The sequence below is a fragment of the Dermacentor silvarum genome, chromosome 2 (genome assembly GCF_013339745.2).
Source record: "Dermacentor silvarum isolate Dsil-2018 chromosome 2, BIME_Dsil_1.4, whole genome shotgun sequence".
NCBI lineage: Eukaryota > Metazoa > Arthropoda > Arachnida > Ixodida > Ixodidae > Dermacentor > Dermacentor silvarum.
This window is the reverse complement of record NC_051155.1, coordinates 141,853,845-141,878,770: the sequence shown is the minus strand read 5'-3', so window position 1 is coordinate 141,878,770 and position 24,926 is coordinate 141,853,845. Positions and strand designations below refer to the sequence as shown.

Genomic DNA, 24,926 nt, shown 5'->3' with positions numbered 1-24,926 from the left:
AAAACTCAGGGAAAACTCAGGGAATTTGTGCCTCTATCAGGGAAAATTACTCTAGGGATGGGCGAATATAGGGTATTGTCGAATATTTCATTGAATAATTCTATGTTCGTTATTCGCTTCGATTCGAATTCATGGATTCAATATTTTTGAATTATTCAGCGGTCCCGAATAGGCAGCCAAAAGCCACGGACGGTCGGTGCAAATCTCGGAGGCTTTGCTTCACGTCATGGCTACCATACATCAACCATAAATCTCGAAGGCTATATGTTTTTGCATTAAAGAGCTTGAAATGTGCGACGCAGAAGAGCAGAAACGGCGCTAGCGCACAACCGAAACGAAGCGGCGGAGTCCGCATGGCCATAGTCAGCAGCGGAAATCGTGCGTGAATGACAGCAACGACGCAACGCTTCGTGCCTATTTGTGCCTTTATTGCGTTTACCGCCGCGCATAACAACGCGTTGGCCGCGGGATTTCATAGTCGCCACCCATCATCGCGTCGATAGCTGCCGCGGTTTCTTTCGCAGCGGTTTCGTTTAGTTTCGTTTTGACTCAATGCGCACGTCGGCCGCGTGCCTAAAGAGCTGCCTAGTGGCCAGTGGCGCAACGACGGGGGGGGGGGGGGGGGGGGGTTGCACCCCCCCCCCCTGAGGCCGACTTTACCCCCCCTTTTGTTTAACCCCTTTTCTTTCCTTACGCATTTGAGTGCTGCAACTAAGATGTAAGGCGCGCAATCGTCTGCACACTCGCAAAAAGCGCATTTTTTTGACAATTAATTTCCCGTGAAGAAATCCAAATTAGTGCTGTTTAGATGGTATTGACAAGCTGTCAACCCTCTGGCAGAGATACTGGGTGCGCTACTGCTAGTGGCCATCCATGATCGCATAGACAGCGACCGCGATTTCGTCTGAAGTTGTTGCAGGGAACGGTAGTTTCGTTCTGACTCGGTGCGTGCGTCGGCCGGGTATGGTCGCACTAGCGGCAAGTTGCCGCGCGTCAGCGCCTTGCCGCGAAGTCCACCGTGGCTATCGCGTCTCGCCGCGCGGCAGCGCGATATGATCTCGCGCGCTCTCGGAACGCGGAATCACCGTGAGCGAAAAGGGTGCGATCGGACAGCGTCCAGAAATCCCTCGATAGAACCGCGAGAGACGACAATCGTCGATTGATAACCCGGCGCGGAACGGCGGAGGTCCGGTTGCCATTGGCTCCGTGACGTCACCCTCGTCGCTCTCGGCACCCTCGGCAAGCCGTAAAACCCCCGATTCCTGCCGCTTTTGCCGCGCGCGTCATGATGCGTTGCCGCTCGCGGCATGACGCGGGCGTTTTTGCCGCTATCGTGGGCAAAGTCGCCGTTCATAATCGTGTCGATAGCGGCCGCGGTTGCGACAAGCAGTTGTTTCGGTTTGACTCGGGGCAAAGCTGTCGAGGATGAAGCGCACCGGCTACATCACGATGGACGTGCGATACGTTGGCTGTGAGCTTACTGGCGAAAAAATTATCGGGATGTGCGCGCGGTAGTGCAAAGCGTGTCGGAAATGATGGCGCGCGCCGCAGACGTGCTGCGAAGGAAGTCGCGAGGCCTCAATCGCCGCTGCGAGAGCTAATCAGTCACGAGATGACGAGAATTGCAGCTTCCGCACTGCTTTTGTGCTAAATAGCGAAAGGATTTGCTCATACATTATACTAATAAAATCGTGCTGACGTAGTAAGCATTTGCTTATTGTTTTCGGCATACCCTGATAATTCGGACATTTTTTTTTTCAATCCCGTGAAATTCGAATTAACTAGGTTTTACTGTAATATGTAATATATACTGTTCAAACTATTCGATTCGAAATTATTTGACCAAATCAATACTCGCTTCGAACCTCAAATCCACTAATCGCCCGTCCCTAAATTAGCTGTAATTTAATTGAAAGGGAACGAAAGCTGTGGTAATGGAGGGAGGGAGGGGAGGTGACGTTTAGCTGCGCCCCCAAATGCGTATTTATATAAAAATGTGGTGAGGCGAGAAGGTGGTAAAGACTTCAGACGCTGCTCGACAAGTGTCCCGTTCGGATCTCGTCGAAAACTTCGGAGCCGCCCCCAGAGGCACAGGCAACAGTCACCAGCGCTGTGCGCGTTCGGTGCGAACGCGGGCAAAACGCCGACGGCGTCGACAACAGTTCGGCGCATTGCTGGTGCTGCTGCATGTATAAGTTTATACAGCTGATCGATAAAACTACTATCCTTACTCCATAAAGCTCTCTACTAATTTGCTATCGCAATTGATGCTTCGCGTTTTTTTAACATGCTTACTAAAGAGTGACAGCATCAGGCAACATGGTGTCAGCCCATCTTGATGTAAAAGAAAGTTCCGTTTCACTCAGGGAATTTAGCAAAATCACTCAGGGAAAACCTGGAAAACTCAGGGAATCTGAAAATGTCAACTTGGTAGACACCCTGACTTATTTCGGTGTTTGCGGGTCGCCTGAGCAGCTGTGATTTTGAAGCGCAGATAACCACTGTGGTTGCAGAGCACATGGAACATATTGTTTTTGATCAGCGGGTAATCCAGACATTGTTAAACCAATCGAATGCTTCAAAAGCCACTGGGCCGGGCAGCCTACCATCTGCATTACTTTCTTCATGTGTGCGCGCCCGGTATCTAAACACTTGTTTATTATTTTCACAAAATCGCTGCGAGAAAGTGTTTTGCCAGATCATTGGAAACTTGCTCACGTTGTGCCAGTGCACAAGTCGGGTCCCCGCAGTGTTGTGTCTAATTACCACCTGATATCACTCACAAGTATTAGCTGTAAAGTTGTTGAACATATCTTCTTTACAAATATTATGAGTCACTTCAATGCTTTTTCATTATTAACCCCCTTGCAACATGGCTTCCTACCTGTGTTTTCTTGTGTTGCGCAACTGACCGAGTTTACACTTGATTTGACTAGTGCCCTAGAGAACATTCTTTACTGTTTGAAAAATTGTCTTGGTACAGCATAAATTGCTCGGTTATTGCATGGATTAAAGAATACTTGCATTTGTGACGCCAAATGGTAGTTTTAAATGGAACGCAGTCTGATCGGGTACACTCGTCTGGTGTGCCGCAGGGGTCGGTGCTGGGGCCACTCCTCTTTTTAATTTATATGAATGATATATGTTGCTGTGTTTCCTCAAAAATGCAGACGACTGCGTTTTATACAGGGTCATTCATACTGCAGACGATTGTGTTGCTCTGTAGAATGATTTGAAATTGATTACTATCTGGTGTAATACTTGACGCATAGATATTAACATGAAAAAATCTGTGTACATGTGTTTTACTAGGAAAGACAGCTCTCATGATTTTGGCTACAGCATTAAGGCAGAAGGGTTAGCAAAAGTTTTCGAGCATAAATACCTTGGTGTTTATTTTACTGCACAATTATCCTGGCGTCTTCATATAGATTACGTTACCAGCAGGGACTCCAGAGTGTTGGGCTTTCTTCGCAGGTGAAGAACTTACTACTTACTGCTAAAGAGCTCTTGTATAAAATAACCATTAGGCCTGTACTTGAATATGCTTATTGTGTTTGGGACCCTTGGCTGCAGGTAGGCATTCATGAGGTTGAAAGGATCCAGAATTTGGCTGTGCGATTTGTTCACGCCAATTATTCCTGCAATTTTAGTGTTTCCAGTGCAAAAGATAACCTTGGATGGGAACCACTTTGGAAGCAAAGAAAATCCCTTAGACTACAATTTCTGCACAGTATATTTCATAATAAGATGGGTATTAATCGGCAGCATTATCTGTGCAATCCCGACTACATCTCACCGCGTCGTGATGACGCCTATAAAATCAGACATAAGATGCAAATGAACTTTTTCAGGATGTTTTTTTTCCCCCCAAAACAATTTGCTCATGGAATAAACTGTCGTCACTACCGCCCTTGATGTATTTTGTTACTCTTTATGGAATGCGAATTGTAATGAAGCCCGTGTTTCCTCAATGGTTGTAAAAGCTGTTGCTTCTTTTTTTCCTTGTGTGATTGTGTCCTTGTACCTAAACTGTTGTTTCTTCATGGTTGTATATATTCAATTGCTTGCTTACTAGCTTTTTGTTTCTTACCTGTTATTTATCGATTGTGTTAGCATTGTCTTGCCCCCCCCCCCCCCCCCCTTACCCCCCTCCTTAGCCCCCCCCCCACTGTAATGCCGCAAGGCGCTGTGGGTGTAGTAATGAATAATTTTTTAAAAACGCTTATCGTACACAATAGCCATGGTTAAAGTGTGTTATCCAGCCCTCTAGAGCCCTCCAATAGAAAGAAGTATCATTTTTCAATTATGCCAAAATTCTTTCCTGCCTTGCTGGCTTTTGCTACCTTTCGTTGGTGCTTTTTTAACGCACTTGCCCCCTTCACTTTCATTGCCTTGGGGCACATGTAGATGTATATCTAAAGGATCTTCGAAAACACATTGACTTAAAAGCAGCATTTGCATCATGGTACTCATTTCTCGTTGTTTACACCATGCTGTTATGTCATGATTTTGTGCCAGCTTGCGCACATTTATTTCCTTATCAGCATGCTTATCTTTGTGCTCTGTCTTATAACAGACATCACAGCTGATCAGAGTTATCACATTACAGAACTTCAGTTATCACAGAACTTGCCAAAGAAACTTTTTTTTTCTTAATGCAGTAACTTTGGTTCGTGAATTTTTGTTTGTGCTCCTCGTTCTCACTTTTTCATGATGGTGCCCTCTTTTTACTTTAGATGCAGACGTTGGTGCTGCTAGCAAAAAGCCACGGTCTACTTCCACTGCTTTGTAAGCTTTTTATGCTTTTCTTTCAATCAAAATGCATTACTCGATAACTTTCATAATAATAAAAAAAACATGTTTGCAACAAGTGTTTACTTGTACTGTAAAACCTTGTTGCTGTGTTCTCCTTTCATATGATTTCTCCTTTTGTATGTCCATAGCGAAGAACATTGTGAATGCTACATTCAGCGTTTCTGATTTGAATAATGTGTTCACAGATAGCACACTTAACACAGCATACAATTTGTGCTTGCTCAAGAACTTAGCCATGTTGTTTATCAAACTCCCTATCCCTTAACGTGTATTCCAATCTAGAAATAGACTGGAATGAGATTGGAAATGACCTCCTGGGAGTGAACCTTTGAGGCCTTGTAATAGAGAAATGGTTTATAGAAAACTAATGGTTTTAACGAAGCAGTTGTAAAGCTCCTTTAATTTCTTTGTGAGTGCAAGCATTTAAAACTAATTTTAACAAATCGGTAAATTCCTTGGAAGCCGCTGTAACAAACTTGCTTCAGAATAAAGATTTACTGATCATTCCGCATCGATTAGGCCCAAATCTGGCGGCGTGCAATGCTGCTAGTAACTTGCCTGATGCGACAGTTTAAAAGGCTTGCTAACTTTTAGGCACCTGGCCATGCACCAAACTGGCTGGGCTGCCAAGTCTGTGGCTATGGCCTCCGAGATACGGCGGCACACTAAACCTGTCTTGGCCATGCGCTGAAGGTCTCGGAGGCCATGCAGTGACTGAACCTACTTGTGCAGTCTATGCCGCTGACTCCTGCTTTTTGTGTGCATAACATGCTGCGCTTTGGTGAATGTTGTAGTATTACTATTACACTGGAATAAGGTGTGAACACTGGAGCACATGGCTTACGGTGCATGCTACGCATTGTTATCATAGCAGGGATAAACTGATTCACATGCAGTCAAGTTAAAGGCTTTGTGTTCAGCTCTTGTGTTCTCAGTGATTGCTCAGCTTAAGACTTTTCTTGAACATGCCAACAGAACACTTCAAGGCACTGATTTCGTAGAAAGCTTGTTGCTGGATCCCAGCATGAGGAAATTGATATTGTTGTTGTTCAAAAGCGTCCACTTGCATCCAGTGACGAGTGTTGTATGTAATCGGAGAATTGCAGTGCTATGCCTGCATGCTCTTGAAATGCTGAAAAGTTCAGCTAATGGTTTATCGGCTATGCTGAAAGAATAAATTGACACATGTGTCCTCTTTATTTATTTTCTTTATTGCTCATGGCAGGCTGGCATAAGCATCAGCTTACCTGGTATAGCAACTATGCCCATCCCACCTCCCACAGGCAATGTTAGCCATAACAGTCAATAGTGCTTACAGCAAAGTAATGGCTGTAATAAAGTATCCTCCCCCCCCCCCCCCCCTTTCAACATTGTTATATCAAGGTTTTACTATATACTGCATTTATTCTATTATAACGTGGTCACCGTTATAACACAAGGGTGCAGTTGGGGGACCCAAGAAAGATAGCTAAAGTATGCACACTAATATAAGGCGATATGGAGTAGCCGTTGGTTTATTCAGACTCAGCAGGGAAAGCCCAAAATGCTGAATTAGTGACACAGCCAAAATTAAATAGGAGTAAAGGGAGCTTCAACATACGGAGGCTTGGAGAGGGTGGGGTTCTCTAGGAGGTAATGAAACTGAGTAGGTGAGAACTTTCCCCTTTAGGTGTGGCTTTACCGCATCGCGCACCGCGTTGCCGTAAGGCGACATTTATGTGGCCATGAAGCCACACTTCAAGGGAAAATTTGCATATAACCCACACTCTGCCCTTATTGTTAAATTCTTAATTCTTGGTGGGGGCTATACGCGTAAAAATACGGTAATGCCTTGCATGCCAAATTGGGTGAATTTGCATTGCCATTTAATATCTGGATCACCGGAGATGTGGCGCTGCTGCTGCCATATTAAAACAGTAACTGAACCTATCAGCCTCGCATATAAAGGGGGGGGGGGGGGGGGTGGCTTCAAACGTAAGAATTCTGGGGAAAAAACCTCGCCTTCTATTCGAATAAATACAGTAACTGCTGCTTTGGCTTGCACCTCTACTCCTAAACTTTAAGGACACAAAGGCCAAAAATGTAAACCTCCGTAGATTTTGCATCACATATGCCTTGTGTATTGTGCTGGCCGCTATCATTTCACAGGTACGTGCTGGAGACATGCTTAATAACAACTTTTTTTTTTAATACAGGCATGACAAGCCAGCAGCATCTAAGGGCAGCGATTCTCAAGGAAGTAATAGCTCTACGAAACCAAGTGAGAGCTTGCAAGATGGGAAGGATAACAGCCGCGCTGCACGTGCCAAACCATCATCAGTAGCTTCCGCTAGCATTACCGCTGACAATGCGTCTCTGGCTTCATCATGGTCAGCGAGGCGGGAATGCCATTCAAACATCTTGGAAGCTCCTATAGACGTAGAAATGCAGAAATGCAACCAACCAGAAGAAAGTGGTGAAAATCGATCTGAAAAGGTGCAAGATTGGCTTAAAAATTGCGACAACATTCCTCAGGATAACCCACCTTCAGGACAAGTAAGGTCTGAACCCCAGGAAAGCTGCAATGTTTCCGCAGAAAAACAGCTTGGTTCAAACCGTTTTTTCACTTCGGTCAATGAAGCATCTAGTGTTTCAGCAAAGAGAAATTCGGTGCTGGACGTTTCAGACACTGACCCATACAAGTTTGTCTCAAGTCAAAAGTCGCTGCAAGCAGCACAGCGCGGTAGGAGGAGACGGCTCCGCGGAAATGGCCGTTCAGCAGGCCTAACAGCGAAGCGTTCATCACGAAGAAAGTCTGACCATCAAAAGTCTGTGTGCGAGTTTGAGAACTTGAGAGACCTATTTGCAGAGGAGGAGGCTCAAGAAAAGGATGATGCCCGAGAGCTTGAGATAGAGCTCTTTGTGACGCCAGGTGTCAGGCCCTGTGTTGAGAAAAGGGTAGTCAATCAGAGAAGGTCCCACACAACATCAAGAAAGCGGCCAAGGAAGGTTAAGAGCAATCTACAGCTGAAGCCATTGGAAGAGCAAGCAGAGGAACTTCAAAGAAAAATTTCAGAAGCTGAAAGCCATGAGCTTGTTATTGTCAAAGCTTTGCCTGGAAATGTGGAATGCAGGCGCACCGAGCATATCAGGAACGCTAGTGCTCTGAAGGATGTTTCTAACCTGAAGGCCCAAGTAGAAAGTAAGGTGCAGAATGTCACCACATCATCAGTGCGTATGTCGCCAAGTGATGAAGAAAACCTGCTTCAACAACCACCTCCTGAGGTTGACGAGCCAATTTCTTGCGAAGCAGGAAAGACCAGCACAATATTGCACTCGAAAACAAGTGTCGAACCAGTGACGGGAAAGGATATTGTTGATTTGTGTTCTGATGATGAAAGGTACACGGTGGAAGCTTCTGGGAAATGCAAAGATTTGGCACCAGAAGGCATACCTGGTGAGGCGATACCTGATGAGAGCTGCATTCGCAATGACGCACAAGGAAATGCAGCCCCCTCTAGTGGACCTTCTGCTGATGTTCCTTGCAGTTTGGGAGGCAAAGGCACCAAACAAGGTGACAGTGCTCCAGACGGGCAATGCCAGGAGGACAATCAGTCAGAGGAGCAGAGTAGTGGCCGTCCACTGTCTCTCAAAGACTTTGAAGGATTGTTCAAGAAGTCAAGCAGAAAAACATTTGACCTCAATGCTAGTACGCAGGACTTGGAATCGCTCGGTAGTGGAGCGGTGGACACCCTTGAATTAATGACGGAAGTCTGCAATAGCCTGAAGCAGGTTCCTGCTAGTGAACCAGATATAGCCCCAGCGTATGATGAGCCAGGATCTACAGTCATGCACACCAACCATGACGCAGACCAGCAGGTCGGTGTACCACAAGTGAGGGATACAATATTACCGCATGAAAACAACAAAGTAGTTCAGCATTCCTGTTCTAGTAACAGTGCACACAAGAGCAAAAATGACCGACACTCGTTGAGTTCTACCAGTAGTCCTGCTTCAATAGTTACTCCTGCAGTTGAACCAGGTGCCAAGGATGGTAGTTGTGATTCATGTCACGTGACCAATACCAAATCAGCCTGTCCAGCTTGTAATGCGCACCTCTCTTTAGTGTGTGTGGACGGCATCATCAAAGTAATACTCAAAGGGCAGCCACAGAAGCCAGTCCTTGTAGAAGTAGGAATGTGCACTGAAAGGCCTTTTACAAAGGTCATCATTTGTAGAGAAGCTATGACTCAGACTGAAAGCTCCGATATTAAGGAACTTGATCCTCGAAGCTCGGGTGATAGTTGCTCAAGTTTGCCATCGCCTCACCTGCCACCAATAGCACCTGATGCCATGCAAGCACAAACTGCAGTTATTGAAAATGGTGCAAGTGGCCAAGTGCTCCATGTCAGAAAGGATGGCCGTGTTTTGAACACTTCCGTCCACTTTAACAGCAGTTCTGCGAGTGCCGCTTGTGGTGGCTTTGAAGAGGAACCAGTCATGCTTGGTTGTGTGCAACATACAACACCAGCAGTTGAAGTTGCAGTGCTGAAAACTTCAACTCAAGGCACAGAAATACTGTGTGAAAATACGGAAGATCAGGCAGTCTTGACAAGCCGACCTAACCTCTTTCGAGCATCACAGTTTGGGCTGAGGACAATTGTCGAAGACACTGAAGAGATGGACACCACCCCACCAATAGAATCAAAGGAAATTGACAAATTGCCATGCAACAGTAGTTCTTTGCGACATGAAGATAATCCGCCCAAATGTGATTGGGGCGAAAACAGGGAAATTCAGAGTGAGCTTCAGTGTTCCGCTGAGAAGTCCCTGTTGAAGAGTCAAAACGAAGCCTTTTTGAGACGAGAGGGCACGAAACTTCCAGAGCTTGGAAGCAAATGTTCAGGTAGCAGTCTCCCTTCATGCCACACAGAAAGAGTGCTTCCTCAATATAAACAGAGCACAGGCTGCAGTTCCCAACAGGATGAAATGGTGACACACAATAATGACATCAATTCTTGTAGTGGAGAAGTATGCTTTCCATCATACAAGGGTACGCAACACAGCATGCAAGAGGAGTGTCGTGACCCGGAGGCATTGCCTAATGAAAACACCTGCCACCAGCCTGCACCTACCAAGCATTCGTCTGGTGTCACTAGTGTACCAATACCTGAAGCAAAGTGTGACCGAGACCTAAGCAGTTCTGTGACGCCTTCATTTGCAACAGCCTATGATGAATCCGAGGAGCTGAAGGCCTCTTCACTTCATGCACACGTGCATTCCCCTGAAAAAGTTGCTGCCAGTGGCAGTCTCGAAGTCGTTGCTCCAAATCAAGACGACGGCCACACTTCGGAGGAGTCTTCACCATGGTCTTCTCCAATTCTTATCAGGAGGGCAGCTCCACGAAATGTCAGGAACAAGACAAGAAAAGCATTGTTGTCCAGTGACACAACCTCTCGGGAAGAGACTACTGACTCCTGCGAAATCATTGAGGCGTCTTCCAAATCAGATTCAGTGCGTAAGTCATCTAGACAGGTGCCTAGTGTTGCTGTGGAAAGTGACAGCGACAGCGATCCTGTGACAGAATCGGAGGCCGAAGAGCTCCTGAGGCGTGCGGTGCAGGAAGACGACAGTGAAGAAGCTGCTGTCATTTTTGCTAAGCGAGCTGTTGCGCCTCTTGAAGCAGGTAAAAAGCCGCATGCACCAGTGCTGCAAACATTGAAGAGGGCTGTCTGGTCTCCAGAAAAGCTTCACAGCATTAGGCGACCCACTCAGCAATCTGGAACATCTTCGCAAGGTGTGTGAAAATAGCAGTTCAACTCTCAAAACGTACCCGTGTTAATCAAACAACATTACAGGGGTGCTGAAAATTTCTCAACTTTATTATTTCGTGAAATACCTTTAACATGTATCCAGAAAAAAGTGTCTGGTTGTACGCTATGATGACATGCCAATCATGATGTAAATTGTTCATTGTTTTGTCTGAGAATTATTTTTCTTGCAGAAACAATTCTGACAGATATTTACGATTATACACGCTGCAAACATTGTTACGAGTGCTTGTAATATATGACTACTGTGTTCCAAATTTTAATGATGATGCTTTCATGGTGAACCTGTTGGCAAGGCTGGTGAGACTTTTGATAGTACTATCAGCCCACAGAAGTGTTAAGCACATTTGTGCCACGTTTTTTGCACTGTGTGAGATCCCAGCTAAATTAATAGCTGAGGCCACCAATTTTTTTAATAACTCTTTAATACGCTGAACTGATCAAAAGTTTGTTGGTTAACAGTACCACAAACCAGCTTTAGGCTTGTGTGCCGTGAGCATTCTCCAGGACTTTGGTAGAGGTTACTAGCTTGTCTGTTCATTTTAACCACTGTGAAAATAAATTGCATCATGAAGTTTTGTCTATATTTTGTGTGGCCGTCATTGCTGTAGTAAGTGACAGTTCAGGAAATAGGTATATAAGTGTGGTAGGTTTTGTAGGCCATAGTTACGTAATGATGTATCTAGAGCCAAAGCATAAGTTCTGTTCCCCCTCTCAAATTTCTCTTTCCCCATGGCACTAAGTTTGTACTGTACTTATGATAGCTCACTGAAGGACAGTGCAGTATGTAATGATGCTTTTAACACATTTATGCATGATGTTATCTCTGCAGTCAGACTTGCTTGAAAGCTGGTTTTCTCGCACTAAAATGTGAATGTACATGAAATTAACATACGTGAATGTATGTATGTACTGGGTGTGTTGGGTATTTGAGGATATAACACTGACTTCAGGAATAGCAGGAATATTTCCAACAAGATTAGATATTATACCAATTGTTTTAGAACTTTACATTGTTTCTCCTATGTAATTTCCTAAGACTGTTAATAAAAGCAGCCTCAATGATTAACTTAATTCACCTTCAGTAATGGCTCTATGCTCGGGTCAGGTGGTGCTTGGCCAGTGCTTCCAGAATGGCAGCATTTGGCGAGCTTTCAGCATTGTGTGGCTGTTTGTTAGTTTTCCTGTCAGTGGTGCCCCCTATACACACCACTGTAGTGGGTATATAAGTATTGGAAACTAGGAAACCGCCTCAAGGCCAACATGGCGGCAGAAGTTCACAGCCAGCCAATCGTGGGTTGCACAGCTTTTGTGGGGGGAACCGAATGTATTCCTTAAGAGTGATGGCTAATGTTTTCGTGCACAGAAAGTCTGTCTGCTTGAAACCTAAAGCTGCTCAGCAATGGCCAACGTAGGCTCTTCAAGGTCCTCACTCATGATGGCCTCCACCTGTTAGGGAAACTGAACTGCCTGAATGATGTCTGACAACTGGCAGTTTATTTCTCTTTTATACAGATGAAAATAGGCCATGAGCTTTTGTTTTGTCCTGAAAACAAAGGATTGAGCCACATTTGAGAAAGTGGCAAAAATACATGTCGCTATGACCGGCATGTAAGTTGACTAGGATTGCATGTGACTTGATCTGTGTCAGGGTGGAAGCTGCTAGCCTGGAATAAGTGTGCTTGATAGGTGACAGAGGGATTGGTGAAGAGGAATTCAAGTTCCTAGACAGATAAAATGATAATGTTAATGTCTGTGGCTATCCGGAGCTGCATCCTCAAATACCTCGTGCACCCTCTATGTTTCCATGAATGTACAGTGCTCAGCGATTCAAATGCAATACTCGCGCCCTCATCATGTACTAGAATGCATCAGCTTGGTGTCCCCTGCACCCACCGGTGGCGCAAAAAGCACCGACAGCCATGTGGCCGCAGTATCGAGTTTGAGTCACTGAGCACTGTGCATATGTGAAATTGAATGCAGAAAATGTATGGCAGCTTTACATTTGCATTTCATGTGTTCAGGGAAGTACCACAGCCTCTGGAAAAAGCACGACAGCTCTGTGAACGATGGTGAGTGGCCACTGTGCTACAGGCACATTCCAAATTTTTGTGCACAGTGATGGAATCAGTCATGTATACGTATCACCTTATCCAATTTCTCTAAAGGCGACAGTTCCGAGAATACTGGTGGACGCAGCACGGCCACCACGATGTCAAGCACACTTTCGGAAGGCCTAGACAGAACACTGGTAAGAGACGTGCCTCGTTTTTGACCTTGTGTTTGTCTTTTGTAACAGGGTTAAGTACAGTACACTCATTTTAGGATGAACTTTGTCAACCTGAGAAGTACAGTGATGTTTCTTCAGTTTTCCCAAGGTGCAATGCACTTATGGTAAGGTGAAGTTCTGATAAGAGCAGAGTTTCTAAGTCCCATTCTTGTTCATTCTAAAATGTCGCCGTTTGTTTAGCTTTTTCACGAATGTGAGCGACGCCCTTGCGACCTTGAAAGTGTATAAATATATTTAGGAATGGCATTATGGCAATAAACAGTGGTGAGGGTGAGAAGTATAGTGCGCACACGGTGAGATCTTTAACTCTGCACTGCAACTACCCAAGAGCTCCAAGAGCAATTAGGTGCTTGCTAGTAGAAAAGTGATAGATGCTGGCCGCTATTGTCACAACAGATCGTGGAAGAAAATGATGAACAATCACTTCACTTGGCCATCACTAAAATATGAAAGGTCTTGAGAGCGGCAGCGTCTGATCATAGCACTTGATGTGAAATACAGCTGTGTGTGCAGGGCTTATGCTCCTTGGCACTCACACTGGGAGTGAGCAAACCCCACTCTGGAGCCTCTGGTGTGCACCAATGTGAAAATGGCATTCCGAATTGAAGCATTCAGCACTTAATGACTCATTCGCATACCTACCGATTCTCCAGAATTTTCTATACAGTTTACAAATTCCGGCTTGTTTTAAATTTGAGTAATATTGCATTGTGTTACGAGAAATCGCTTCTGTTTGCGAAAACTTTTTAAAGGTGATGAAAGATGTGAGGATGCAAGATTGCAAGAATTGCATGCAAAATACTTTAGTTGTAAGTGTTGAAGGAAACAAGATCCAACATACAGTTGGCGCAAGCAGGAAGAATTTGAGGCATAGAGGCATTGCCCAAGTCATACAGGATCGCAGAGATAATGGTGGGGATCCTGTCAATTCCTCCCAGTAACGCTGAATGCGTAAGAATATTAGTACTGCGAACAATGCCCAAATGGAGTTTTGCTTGCAAATTTGTGACCATACTCTAGGAAGTAGCTTTACGGTGAAAGGACACCGGAGATATACTCACATCAAGTAAGGTTATTCAGACAATTTGCTGAAGCAGGCGGAATAGGTAATAGCAAAGTTGCTGAAAGAGTTTCCGTGGCCTAAAAACAATGTGTTGCTTTTTAGTCTCTGCTGTTCCATGTTTGTCGCTGCGTGTGCACAGTGTCTAAATGAAAATAATTGTTAAGATGTTTGCATCATACAAAACATTTGCATTTAGGGCAAAGTTTAAAAGTTGTGTGCAATGTTGTCTCCCTCCCTTGGTGTCGTGTCCATGGGATTTTTACGAATTTTAGAGTTCACAGGTTGGCAGGTAGGCATGTGGCTCAAGCACAGAACCAATGGCAGCTACTACACAGTACAGTGTTTATGTACCATTTGTTTTTGTTTTTTTATGTTTTAGGTAGTAGTAGTAAACTGCATTTACTGAATTTGTATACCTTTGCCTGTTTGGGGTAGTTTGTCTCGGGATGTCTGGCGACCTTCATTTAATTTGATGAAAAAGTTGTAATCTTGCTGGCTGAATGCCCCAGACGGCAGACCTTATCTTAGTCTGACATAATTTTGCCCGTGTGAAGAAAATTTAAAGAATTGGCCTTGCCTCACCAACTGATGCTCTTCCTGTGGGTTTTACCATATACACATGTTGAGTAGCTACAAAAAAAAAAGAAAAAAGTAGTGTGGCCGTGCTTTTAAATGAATTAGCTAGAGATTGCAAGCATTGGCCAGCACTTAGTAGAAATCATGGAATGTCAGGACTGCTCTCTTCAACAAAAAGATACAAATGGGCAATATTAATTTTTTTTTTACAAATTTAACTTCATTTTTCTTTTTCACGCCTATGCAAGCCACAATTCTGACGCTTTCAAAATAGCATCAGCATTCATCATATAACTCTGTGAAATTAAGGGTTTCACCCAGGTTAACTGTATAAATCAAGTGCCAAAGTATTTTGTCATTCCACGCGTACTGTCTCAAGCTTGATGCCCGACCATCTGCGACTTCTTCTTAAGAATTAGTGGCTCTTTAGAGCATGCAAGCAGTCTTTTCCCTAAATAAGTTTCCTGAAAAAAAAAAATGTTTACAAGATGAGCACTATTTGTATTACGTTATCATTCTTAAATGTAGAACGCATAATTCTGCAGATTGTGCTTGTACAATGGTGAATGAAAGTTTGTAAATCATGGCTGGGGGGGGGGGGGGGGCTGCTGAAATGTTTTGCAGCCTGATAACATGTTGAACATTGCATGTTCGACCAATGCTGAGCACATCCCTATTCCAGGCTGAATGGCTGTTCCAGAAGAAAAGAAAATTCTTGCTGCTGCTCTTGTCTCAAGCTTTTGCTCACAATTGTTTGCATAATTACCTCTGTGGGGGGGGGGGGGGGGGGGAGTTAAATAAAAGCAAAAGAATGGCTCCTCTTTAATTTTTCTTTAGGTGTTTGAATAATGAAATGAGGTCTGAATATTAAATGTTGAAAAGTGAAATAAAGTTTGCACGGTTTCCGTTTGGTCAAAAAGTTTACATTCCTACATACATAAAGCATACATACATTAGCACTTCCGGGCAACTAAGGAGTTTGAGAATGAGAAAACCACTTTTAGTTATCTGGGGCACCAGGACGATGGCAGTCATGGAATAAGGGAACAGCGTGTCACCAGATGCATGCACAGTGTTGCTGTCGTTGAATTGCTTTAATGGGTTGCAAACTTGGCAAGACTGGCCAAATGAGAAATTGAGACAGCAAGCTCATATATAGGCTACCTAACTGTGAGCCATTCTTATTGAATGAATGGAAATTGTTTAGTGAAGTCATCTGTCCAGTGTGTTTAAGCAGGGAAGGTACCTCTGTGCAGCAACTGCAGCTCTCCTGCAGCAGAATTAATTCAGAATATTAGCCTTTCTTCCCACATCGCTCTCTCCCTCCTGAGAGTCCAATAAGTGTTGTTTTCCCTAATATTAGAAAGAAACATATTCAACAATTTTGTTGAACATATTCAACAAAGTGTACAGTAAAAGCTCGATGATACGATCACGGCTAATACGATTTCCGGATGATACGAATTTTTTCTGTGGTCCCGGCCGAGCCCATTACTTTGCAACGTGCTAGAGAACGGTTTTACGAATAAATTTTCAGCCTGCGTCGGTTGATACGAATAAACGCCGCCCCACCGACGGCCCGCGAAAGAGAACAGCGCGCAGTCACGCGCTTTCTCTCCTTCTCTTTTGGTGCGGAGCCGCGGCGCCGGACAGCGCGGACTCCGCGACTGGGCGCGAAGAGTTTGAAGCGGTGGCGCTTTTGGTGCGCTTGTACTTTTCCTCCTTTTCTGCGAGCCGTCAGATGGAGTGGCTGCTGCGCTTCGGGCCGCGTTCTTCGTGTTTGCGCCCTTTTGCCTAGTCGCAGCGAGCTATGTCTCGCAAGCGGAAATCACTCTCCTTTAAAGAGAAATTAGACATTCTTCGAAAGGTCGATGAGGATTTCAAGAGAAAGCGTGACGGAGTTGGCTAAAGAGCTAGGCCTCGCAATTGTTGCACAGCGCAACTGAGCACAATTGTTGCACAGCGAGACTATCATGAAAAACGTGCTTTCGTTCAACGTCCAACGCGAAGCAAGCGAATTCGAACACGCTTATCTTCGAAATACCGCGCACCGACAATGCTCTTAGCAGCGCGCCACAATCACGCGGCGGCGCCTCTGACCGGCATTGCTCCGACACTGGCCATAGAGCAAAAGCTCAGGAGAGACCCCTCAATGCCGCGCGCGAAGGCGAACGGGGGAAAAAAGAACCTGCGGCGGAAATTTCCTTCTCTCTCAAATTGCAAGGTCGCCGTTTCCGCTTCGCGCCGGAACAAGCGTGTACGTGCCGACTAAAGTGTTCTAGACAAACCGTATTCTAGCACACACTAGTGCCGACGTCTCAGCCACGCGGATAAAATGGCAGGTGAACCCTTCTCCTCTATTTTCTAGTCACATGTTGACCTTGCACGCTGCGGCAGCAGCGCAGAGGGAAGCAGCGGCGGAGGCGCAGTCGGGCCAACGAACTGCCCACGCCCCGCTCGCTTCCAATAACGGCAGAAAACGAAACTTCAGGGGCGGGCTAAAATAAGCTGGCGCCAGCACGGCGGCGGGCGCGCACGGAGATGTGCACGGAGATGTGCGCACGGAGTCGAAGGTGAGAGAGCTACGAGGGAGTTGATGAGGGGAGGCGAGGGGAGCCACCGAAGCGGCGGAGTTGACGCGGCGAAATCCGCTTCCCTGCCGCTCTCCTCCCTCACCTTCGACGGTCTCCGCGCGCACACCGTGTGCCGCCCGCCGCATCTCCCGAAGCTTCGTTTTCTGTCGTTATCGGGAAGCGACCGTTAGCCGCGTGGGCAGTTCGTGGCCCGCGCTTGCTATGCGCTTGCGCGCCGCGATATTTCACGACTGGCCCGTTCGTGGTGCATCGTGCTATGCACGAAACTTCAAAATACGTCCTTTTAATTCGAACAAATTTTCGGGCCCCTTCGAGTTCAAATTATCGAGATTCGACAGTAGTTTTAATTGTGTTTCGATGATACGAATTTCGGCTAATACGAATATTTTTGGACCCCGTGAGATTCGTATCATCGAGCTTTTATGTTTGAATAGAATAGAATAGAATAGGAGAGACTATTCAATTCTTATTCGAAGTTTCAGATATTTGCACCCTCATATTTTTTCAGGTAATGCATCATACACATCCACAAAACACTTTTTGGCAAATCTTGCTGGGAAATTTATTCAGCAAAGATTCTCTATGGCATGCATAGCATGCCATGGTAGGTTTCACAACCTTGACCACTTCAAAAGAAAGATTTTTAAAGTATACTTGTAATGAACAATATGACGGTGGCTGACATGATGTGCCATCATTCCTACTTTTATTTAGGAAGTATGAAACAGCCAGTAAAGTGGTGGCTGTGGCATCCAGCCTGGCCGCGAACGAAATCACATTTTTTTCGCAGCTCGTGACTGACGATGGCACATGATGATGCGCAGTGATCACAATGATGATACATACTTGCAGTTAATTTCTTTCCTTCTAATCAGAAAATTGATGCTCCATGATAACGAGTTTAGATCAGTACCATTCATCTGTAATGTTTCAAAAGATAATTGTTAGGCCACTTTGGGAGCTTACGCAATTGTGGATTTGGCAGAATTTATAGAAGGTGCTTCTGGGTGAGATGGTACTTGATTTTTATCGGCTGCGGTGGCTCAGTCAGCTAAGGCGTTGCACTGCTGAGCACGAGATCGCGGGATCGAATTCTTGCCGTGGCGGCCGCATTTGGATGGAGGTGAAATGCAAAAACACCCGTGTACTTGCAGAACCCCAGGTAGTCAAAATTAATCCGGAGCCCTCCACTATTGGCATGCCTCATAATCAGAACTGCTTTTGGCATGTAAAATCCCAGAAAGAAGAATGGCACTTGATTTTTTTTCGTGTTGACCGCTTTTCCTCAGAAAACATTAATCGGTTTCTTTCTCATGGCCATTCAGTCAGGAAATCAGTTTTTAAGTTTTTGTTTTTTTCATCTAGTTAGGTATACTATGTAGTCACAAAAGATGCACTGCTCTGAACTTACTTGAACATGCCTGAACAAACTTTGGTTACCTGTGATCAATGTTTCGTCTTCAAACCCTTTGCCTACTACACAGAAGGAGAAGCTGCTAGAGCAAGACATTGAAGAGATGAAGAAGCAGATGATGATGTTGGAGAATGAACTGCAGCAAACCACTGTTGGAAAGAGACTAACTGACAGCTATTCCCACAAAGATTCATCTGCCAACAGCGTGGTTGCCATTAATGGTGAGTCGAGCTAAAAATTGGGTAGTTGAGTGGCCAAGCGGTAAAGGAGAGAGCTTGAATGTTTTGGCTGTTCTATGTGTGTCTCAGATCAGAGGAAGGAAAAGAAATATGCAGGTGCCACACATTATGGGAATTAAAGGAAAACTCCAACCAAAATTTATATTAAAACCCATCGTTTCAGAGTCCGACCAGCTCCTTTTTCAGGGGTGAGGCATAGCAGTGCTTATATGCATTTTTTTGACGCTTTGACAGGTGCACAGACACTTTTTGTAGACCTTGAGAATAAACGGCAGGAAATGTTCCTGACGAACGGTTAATATTAGCTGGGGTCTTCTGGATGTTCCAGAATTCCAAAAAGGAGCTGCGTGTGGTTAATTTCCCTCTCCAAGGTGACAGTGCCATCGGGGCTAATCTGGTGATCAAAATTGGATAGAGTTTTCCTTCTCCTTAATTAATTTGTCCGCAACCAGGCAGATGTCTGTCAAATGTTTACCTTTGATTGTGGGAATGTATTATGCGAAGCATTTTGCAGGTAGCTGGCTATCCTGCACCACTTGGCGTTCCACAGAACATTACCAGATGGCCAATATGTTTGTGTAACGCAAACAAATGCTTGTGTGATGTGAGCAAGCATGTGACAACAGCACTGATGATAGTATGACGGAGACAGCCATGGCATGACGACCGAGTTATTGTACTCGGGCAAAGAACTGTTACTTGTTTTGTTATGACCTGGGCCAATCCCAAAGGCAATCAGTGGAATGTAATATTGAATCTCAAAGCACTAATTGCTATGAGGGAAGGACTGAGGAAAGCAGGGCCAATGCCAAAGGCGGTGCAGTGCCACATAGTATCTCCAAAGCACTCACTGCCACAGGAGAAGCATGGCGGAAACTGACACGCTCTTTATAAGCAACCCTTTGCTATGTGATATGAAGCATGCGAAAGAGTGGCAAGGTTGACAGTTAGTATTCACGAATTCCATTCTTGCATATGTGACCTGATAGAAACTGGTGCGTGTGCATGTGTTCCCACTTTTTAACCCCTTATGTGCCACGCTACTGTCCTGAATTCCTGGCCAAAAATGGTCAGATTATTTTTGAAGACCTTACTTGCCAACATGGTTTACTTCCTCTGGCAGAATAACTTTCTCCTGCTACCACTGACCCGGCCTTGGTTGCTTAGTGGCTATGGTGTTGGGCTTCTAAGCACGAGGTTGCGGTATCGAATCCCGGCCACTGGCGGCTGCATTTTGATGGGGCGAAATGCGAAAACACCCGTGTACTAAGATTTAGGTGCATTTTAAAGAACCCCAGGTGGTCGAAATTATGCAGGAGTCCCCCACTATGGCGTGCCTCATAATCGGATCGTGGTTTTGGCACGTAAAACCCCATGATTTAATTTTTTTGCTTGCACTGCCCTGTGGATTGTGTGCTACAATCTACCAAAAGCACAACAAACCACCGAGACGAAACCAGCTCATCCACAGTATTGCTAGAAAACTAAAGTACCATCGAAGAACTCTGCTCGTCCTTGGCTGTTTCTACCAGAAACACGTGGACGAACCCAGCTCGTCCATGGCACGGAAGGGGTTAAAGAAAACTGTTGCTATGCGACGCAATGCGGACACCAGTCGTCTCAAAGCACTGATGGACATTGACAGAAGTGCGCATGCGTCTGTGGCCTAATGTGCAGCCCCATAAGCTACACATTAGGCCACAGGTGCATGCTCGCATGTTGGACCGGAATGCAGAATAAATTCTTCAAAATAACATTTCAGTGAAATTATGCCACAGTTCAGGCTTTTGTGATCAAATTGACTTTCTACTGGAGTGGAGTCCTCTGTTGATGAAATACGTTTGCTGGCCTCCCTTTTAGAGAACTGTTCAATACTGATTGTCTTGCGCAGTGTTTGTTTTGCGCTTGCAAACATTGCTATTGGCTGGCTGCTGTGCATTACTTCTCACTGATATACATTTTCTTTTTGTAATAAATACCATGAAAGAAAAAAAGCCTGTGTGGCCTAATCGGGCTTTTGTGCTGGGGCACGCTGGTTCAATCCCACCACTAGATACAACTCTATCGAAAAGAAATAGGCACGGCATGACAGGAGCCGACCTAGTACCTACCGCAAAGTGCCTGGTGCGAGACTAAGAATGCTTTGCTATAAATGAGGACTAGTGATAGACCCGCAGACAACTTTTCATGGCTGTGAAGAGAGAGTGAACATTTATTTCTTGTGACACATGGTCAGCGTCACCGTTGCATATACAACCAGTGATCACGAAGATGCTGGTGGTGAGGTACACTGCTTGTGACGCCAGGTGGCCAGAGCATTGTTTGTTTGTCCCATTGAGCTTTGGTCGAAGTTTTCCAGGTACAGTGGAACCCCTCTGATACGTACCTTGCTGTGTCCTAAATCCCATTGACACCCATGTAGTCGCGGCAGCCCCATTTCGATGGGGGTGTAATGCAAAGACGCCTGTGTACCACGCATTGGGTGCACGTTAAACAACTCCAGGTGGTCAAAATTAATCCGGAGTCCCACACTACGGCATGCCTCATAATCAAATCGTGGCTTTAACCCCCATGTACTATTATGTTCCCATTTGATACGTTGCCATTTTGTAATGTTCCCACATCTTGCATTGCATTTGAATGCGGCGGTCACAAATTTAGTGGTGCAGAGAGAAATATGCTCTCGCATGCTGCAACAAGCGACTGGTACGTTGCTACAAGTGACTGATTCGCTGCAACAAGTGACCAAAGTTGCACAAGCGAGGCGCTGCACAAGCATAGGGAGAAAACGGGCATAGAAGCAGTTGGCGAAGCCTCCGAAAAAGTGGGCATTGGTTAAAACCTACCGAAAGCCACACACACTGGGCCAAATGCAGGCTTACATTTATTTTGGGGCCGGCAAGGGTTATTTGCATTGCAAATCAGCAGTTCTCTTTAGTCAGCTTTACCGCAAAAAAAAAAGAAAAATGCTATGCAGTGAAGCATATCAAGAGTGCAAAGGGGCCACTGTCGCAGCACATTTTAAGTGTCCTTTAATTTACACGGCCGCATGCGCTATCCCAGGTCGCGGTATGAGTGCTGAGGGGTTTAATAACTGTACTGGCAGCCATTCAAAGCTACTCCTAGCTTTGCTGTGGTGATTTGTGCCCTTCCTCACTGTTACGTTTCTAAAGCTAAGCTTTATTTGCCTCTTCGACCATGTGATGCGAGAAACTCGTTTGGACCTTTGCACTACGTTAAATGTGCACAATGCCCTCTGGAGCTCCCTGGGCGTTGCCACAGTACCCTCTTGATGGCTGTAATTATCCGGGACCTCCTGCAAAAGCATTGCAGAAACTGCAGCACTTGCCTTTCTACTCATGTGCAACTGACCAGAGAGGAGGTACTATATAGAATGGTAGAGAGAAGGGGGGAGAGGAGGCAGAGAATGGGTAAAACCAACACAGCCACAAAACTCTTGGCACTCTTCACTCGCATACATGGGGGGGAGGGGAAAAGGCGACGTCTGAAGGTGAGGAAACTTGACTACTTCGGTGCCTCGATACACGCGCCCCTGAGGCACCCTAGCTACTACTAGACATGACAGCGGTTGTGGACAAACTGGATAAATTTAAGTTCAAGGTATGGCACAATACGCTTCTGCTTTTTCTGAAAAATAAACACCCTGCAAATTTGTCACGCAGACAACTGACGCATGGCGTGCAGACTCAAAGCTGCATTAAAGCACCGTAGTGTCTAGTTGACATCGTAGCGCCGTAGAGTCTAGGCATCACACTTCAACACTTCTGGGCCCGCTGTGGTAGCTTTGCGGCTATGGCATTGCTCAAAGTCGTGGGTTCGATCCCAACCGCAGCAGCCACATTTTGACTGCAAAATAAAAAAAAAACGCTCGTTTCCTTATGTTTGGGTGCTCGTTAAAGAACCCCAGGGGGTCATAATCCACTTCTGGTTTTGGCACATGCAGTCCCATAATTCAAGTAAATTTTAACACTTCTGCCATGATACTATGTACCATGTGACGCAATGACAATACTAACTTTCTCGGAGGTTATGAACAATGGCACATTCAAGGTAACATTTACCATCAACTCGCCACTCTCGTATTGCACTAAACGCTGAAGAAATGAAACATTTGCCATCAACATCACCGCTAGTTATCGTCAATCAAAGCAAACAGCACAGAAAGCTTCGCTTACTTCGATTCCCACAGTGCCTGGGATCTGCATAATTTTTTTTTTTTTTTTTTTCGTGGTTGGGTTCAATTGGGGTTCGCGGTTGGGGTTCTACTGTACAAGCATGGTGGGAGGTGTCATAAAAGAGGGATGGACATGCTCATGGAAGGCAAAATGTAAAGTTGTTGATACAAGGAGCGTGTACTGCATGACTTCTGGGAAATAGTCCTGTAATTTCATTTGCATTCTCGAATGTGATAAATAAAGAACATAGTTGTTCTGCTTACCATAGTACATAATTTGGAAAAAAAAAACAAACCTTAATGTCATTTACGTGTCAGTATGGGCATCTTCTGTTTCTTTGTTTGCACCGAGATTGTCCCACATTAGGCATACTTACTCTCGAAAGCAAAGTGGCCACCACATCCTCTGGTGACTGTTCATGCAATGGCCCCCAACTCCCTTGGGAGACTTGCAGCAAACTTAGCATCCACATGGTTATAGAAACAAAGTTTGACGAGTACACCGAGTTAGTATTGATTGCCTTTGTGAAAGTTAACAGACTATGTGATGTCAGAAAAAGCCCAAATTGAAACCACACTTGCTTAGATTATTTGATGCAGTGGTAATGTGTGCAGAAGCTATCCCATAGTTTCACCATTATGGCTAGTAAAAGTTGCCTCCTAGGTTAAGTGTCACAATGCAGCAATTGGTGAAGCTAGCTGTGATTGTGGTCGCACAGGCACTGGTAGGATTGTAGCCAAATCGAGGAGAAAGTGAAGCTGCTTTGCCAGTGTCCATACTTGTTTTCATCCTCTTTAAGTAGCGGTGAGCGAATATTCCAAATTTCGAATATGAATTGAATATTACTCACTAACCATTCGTGTTCAAAAAGTAACTACATTCTTTAATTTCAAATAGTCGAAACTAACCAATTCTTTTGCAATGCCGAATGTTAGCCTGGTTACTATTGAATTTGAATTGAATTCTAGGGTTTTAGGTGCCAAAACCACGATTTGATTGAGGCACACTGTAGTGGGGGACTCCGGATTAATTTTTACCACCAGGGGATCTTTTAACGTGCCCCCAATGCATGGGACACTGGCGTTTTTGCATTTTGCCCCCATCGAAATGCAGGCGCTGCGGATTTGATCCCGCGACCTCGTGTTTAACAGCGCAACATTATAGCCGCTAAGGCAACACGGCGGGTTAGTCTGGTTACTATACCTCGACTGCTGCAAAAAGTATCGCCAATTATCAGAAGCAAGACAACAAAAGTTTTTGAAGCATTGCAGAAACAAAATGTGTAAATGCAAGCTTTCTTTTCGGTTTCATGGTGGAAGCCTACATGCAATATGATTTTTGCTTGTCTGTCTGTCATTGGTGTTTTTGGCACTCTAGTCTAGCAGTTTTATCTTTTACACTACAACCTATGATGTTTTTCTTGCAGCGGGCTCTTTTACACATCTGATCTTTTTTTTTTTTTTTTTCAGCAACCTCTTAGCGTTTTTTATAAAAATAGTCATACAGCAGCCATTCATTCTTGAAAAGCTTGTTTGCATTCATGGAAGATGTTGAGGGGCAATTCGGGCAATATTTTTTAATGACAATCAGTTATCTAGTGTTCAAAAATTTGTACTTTGCACCTGATAGTAGTAGTAGTAAACACTTTATTTAGGTCCTGAGAAGCTAGGCAGGGGGGCCTGCTAGCTGCTAGCCCCATGTTGGAACAGAGAGGCCGTGCCTTTCCGCTCGTCCACGGGCCCTCTGGACAGCCAGGAGTTGGACGTCTTGTCTGGGATCTGTGACGGCCTTGTCCAGTCTTCTTGGTTAAAATCCTCTAACACAGGGCACTGCCAGAGCATGTGATTTAATGAGCAAAATTCAGTGCCACAACCTGGGCAGAATGGATCGATGTCAGTGTCAAGCTTGTTCAGCAAGCCCCTAGAG

The 24,926-nt window shown here is 45.0% G+C and overlaps 1 protein-coding gene across 1 annotated transcript in view; it reads left to right on the top strand.

The window, feature by feature from the left end:
* Window positions 1-24,926, top strand: part of LOC119441873 (uncharacterized) — a 47,995-nt gene that overhangs the window by 17,564 nt on the left and 5,505 nt on the right. Inside the window, exons 7-11 of the mRNA XM_049661680.1 lie at window positions 4,740-4,791; window positions 7,014-10,594; window positions 12,653-12,700; window positions 12,797-12,879; window positions 18,636-18,786. Coding sequence (XP_049517637.1) covers window positions 4,740-4,791; window positions 7,014-10,594; window positions 12,653-12,700; window positions 12,797-12,879; window positions 18,636-18,786 — 3,915 coding nt within the window. The remainder of the gene's footprint in view (window positions 1-4,739; window positions 4,792-7,013; window positions 10,595-12,652; window positions 12,701-12,796; window positions 12,880-18,635; window positions 18,787-24,926) is intronic.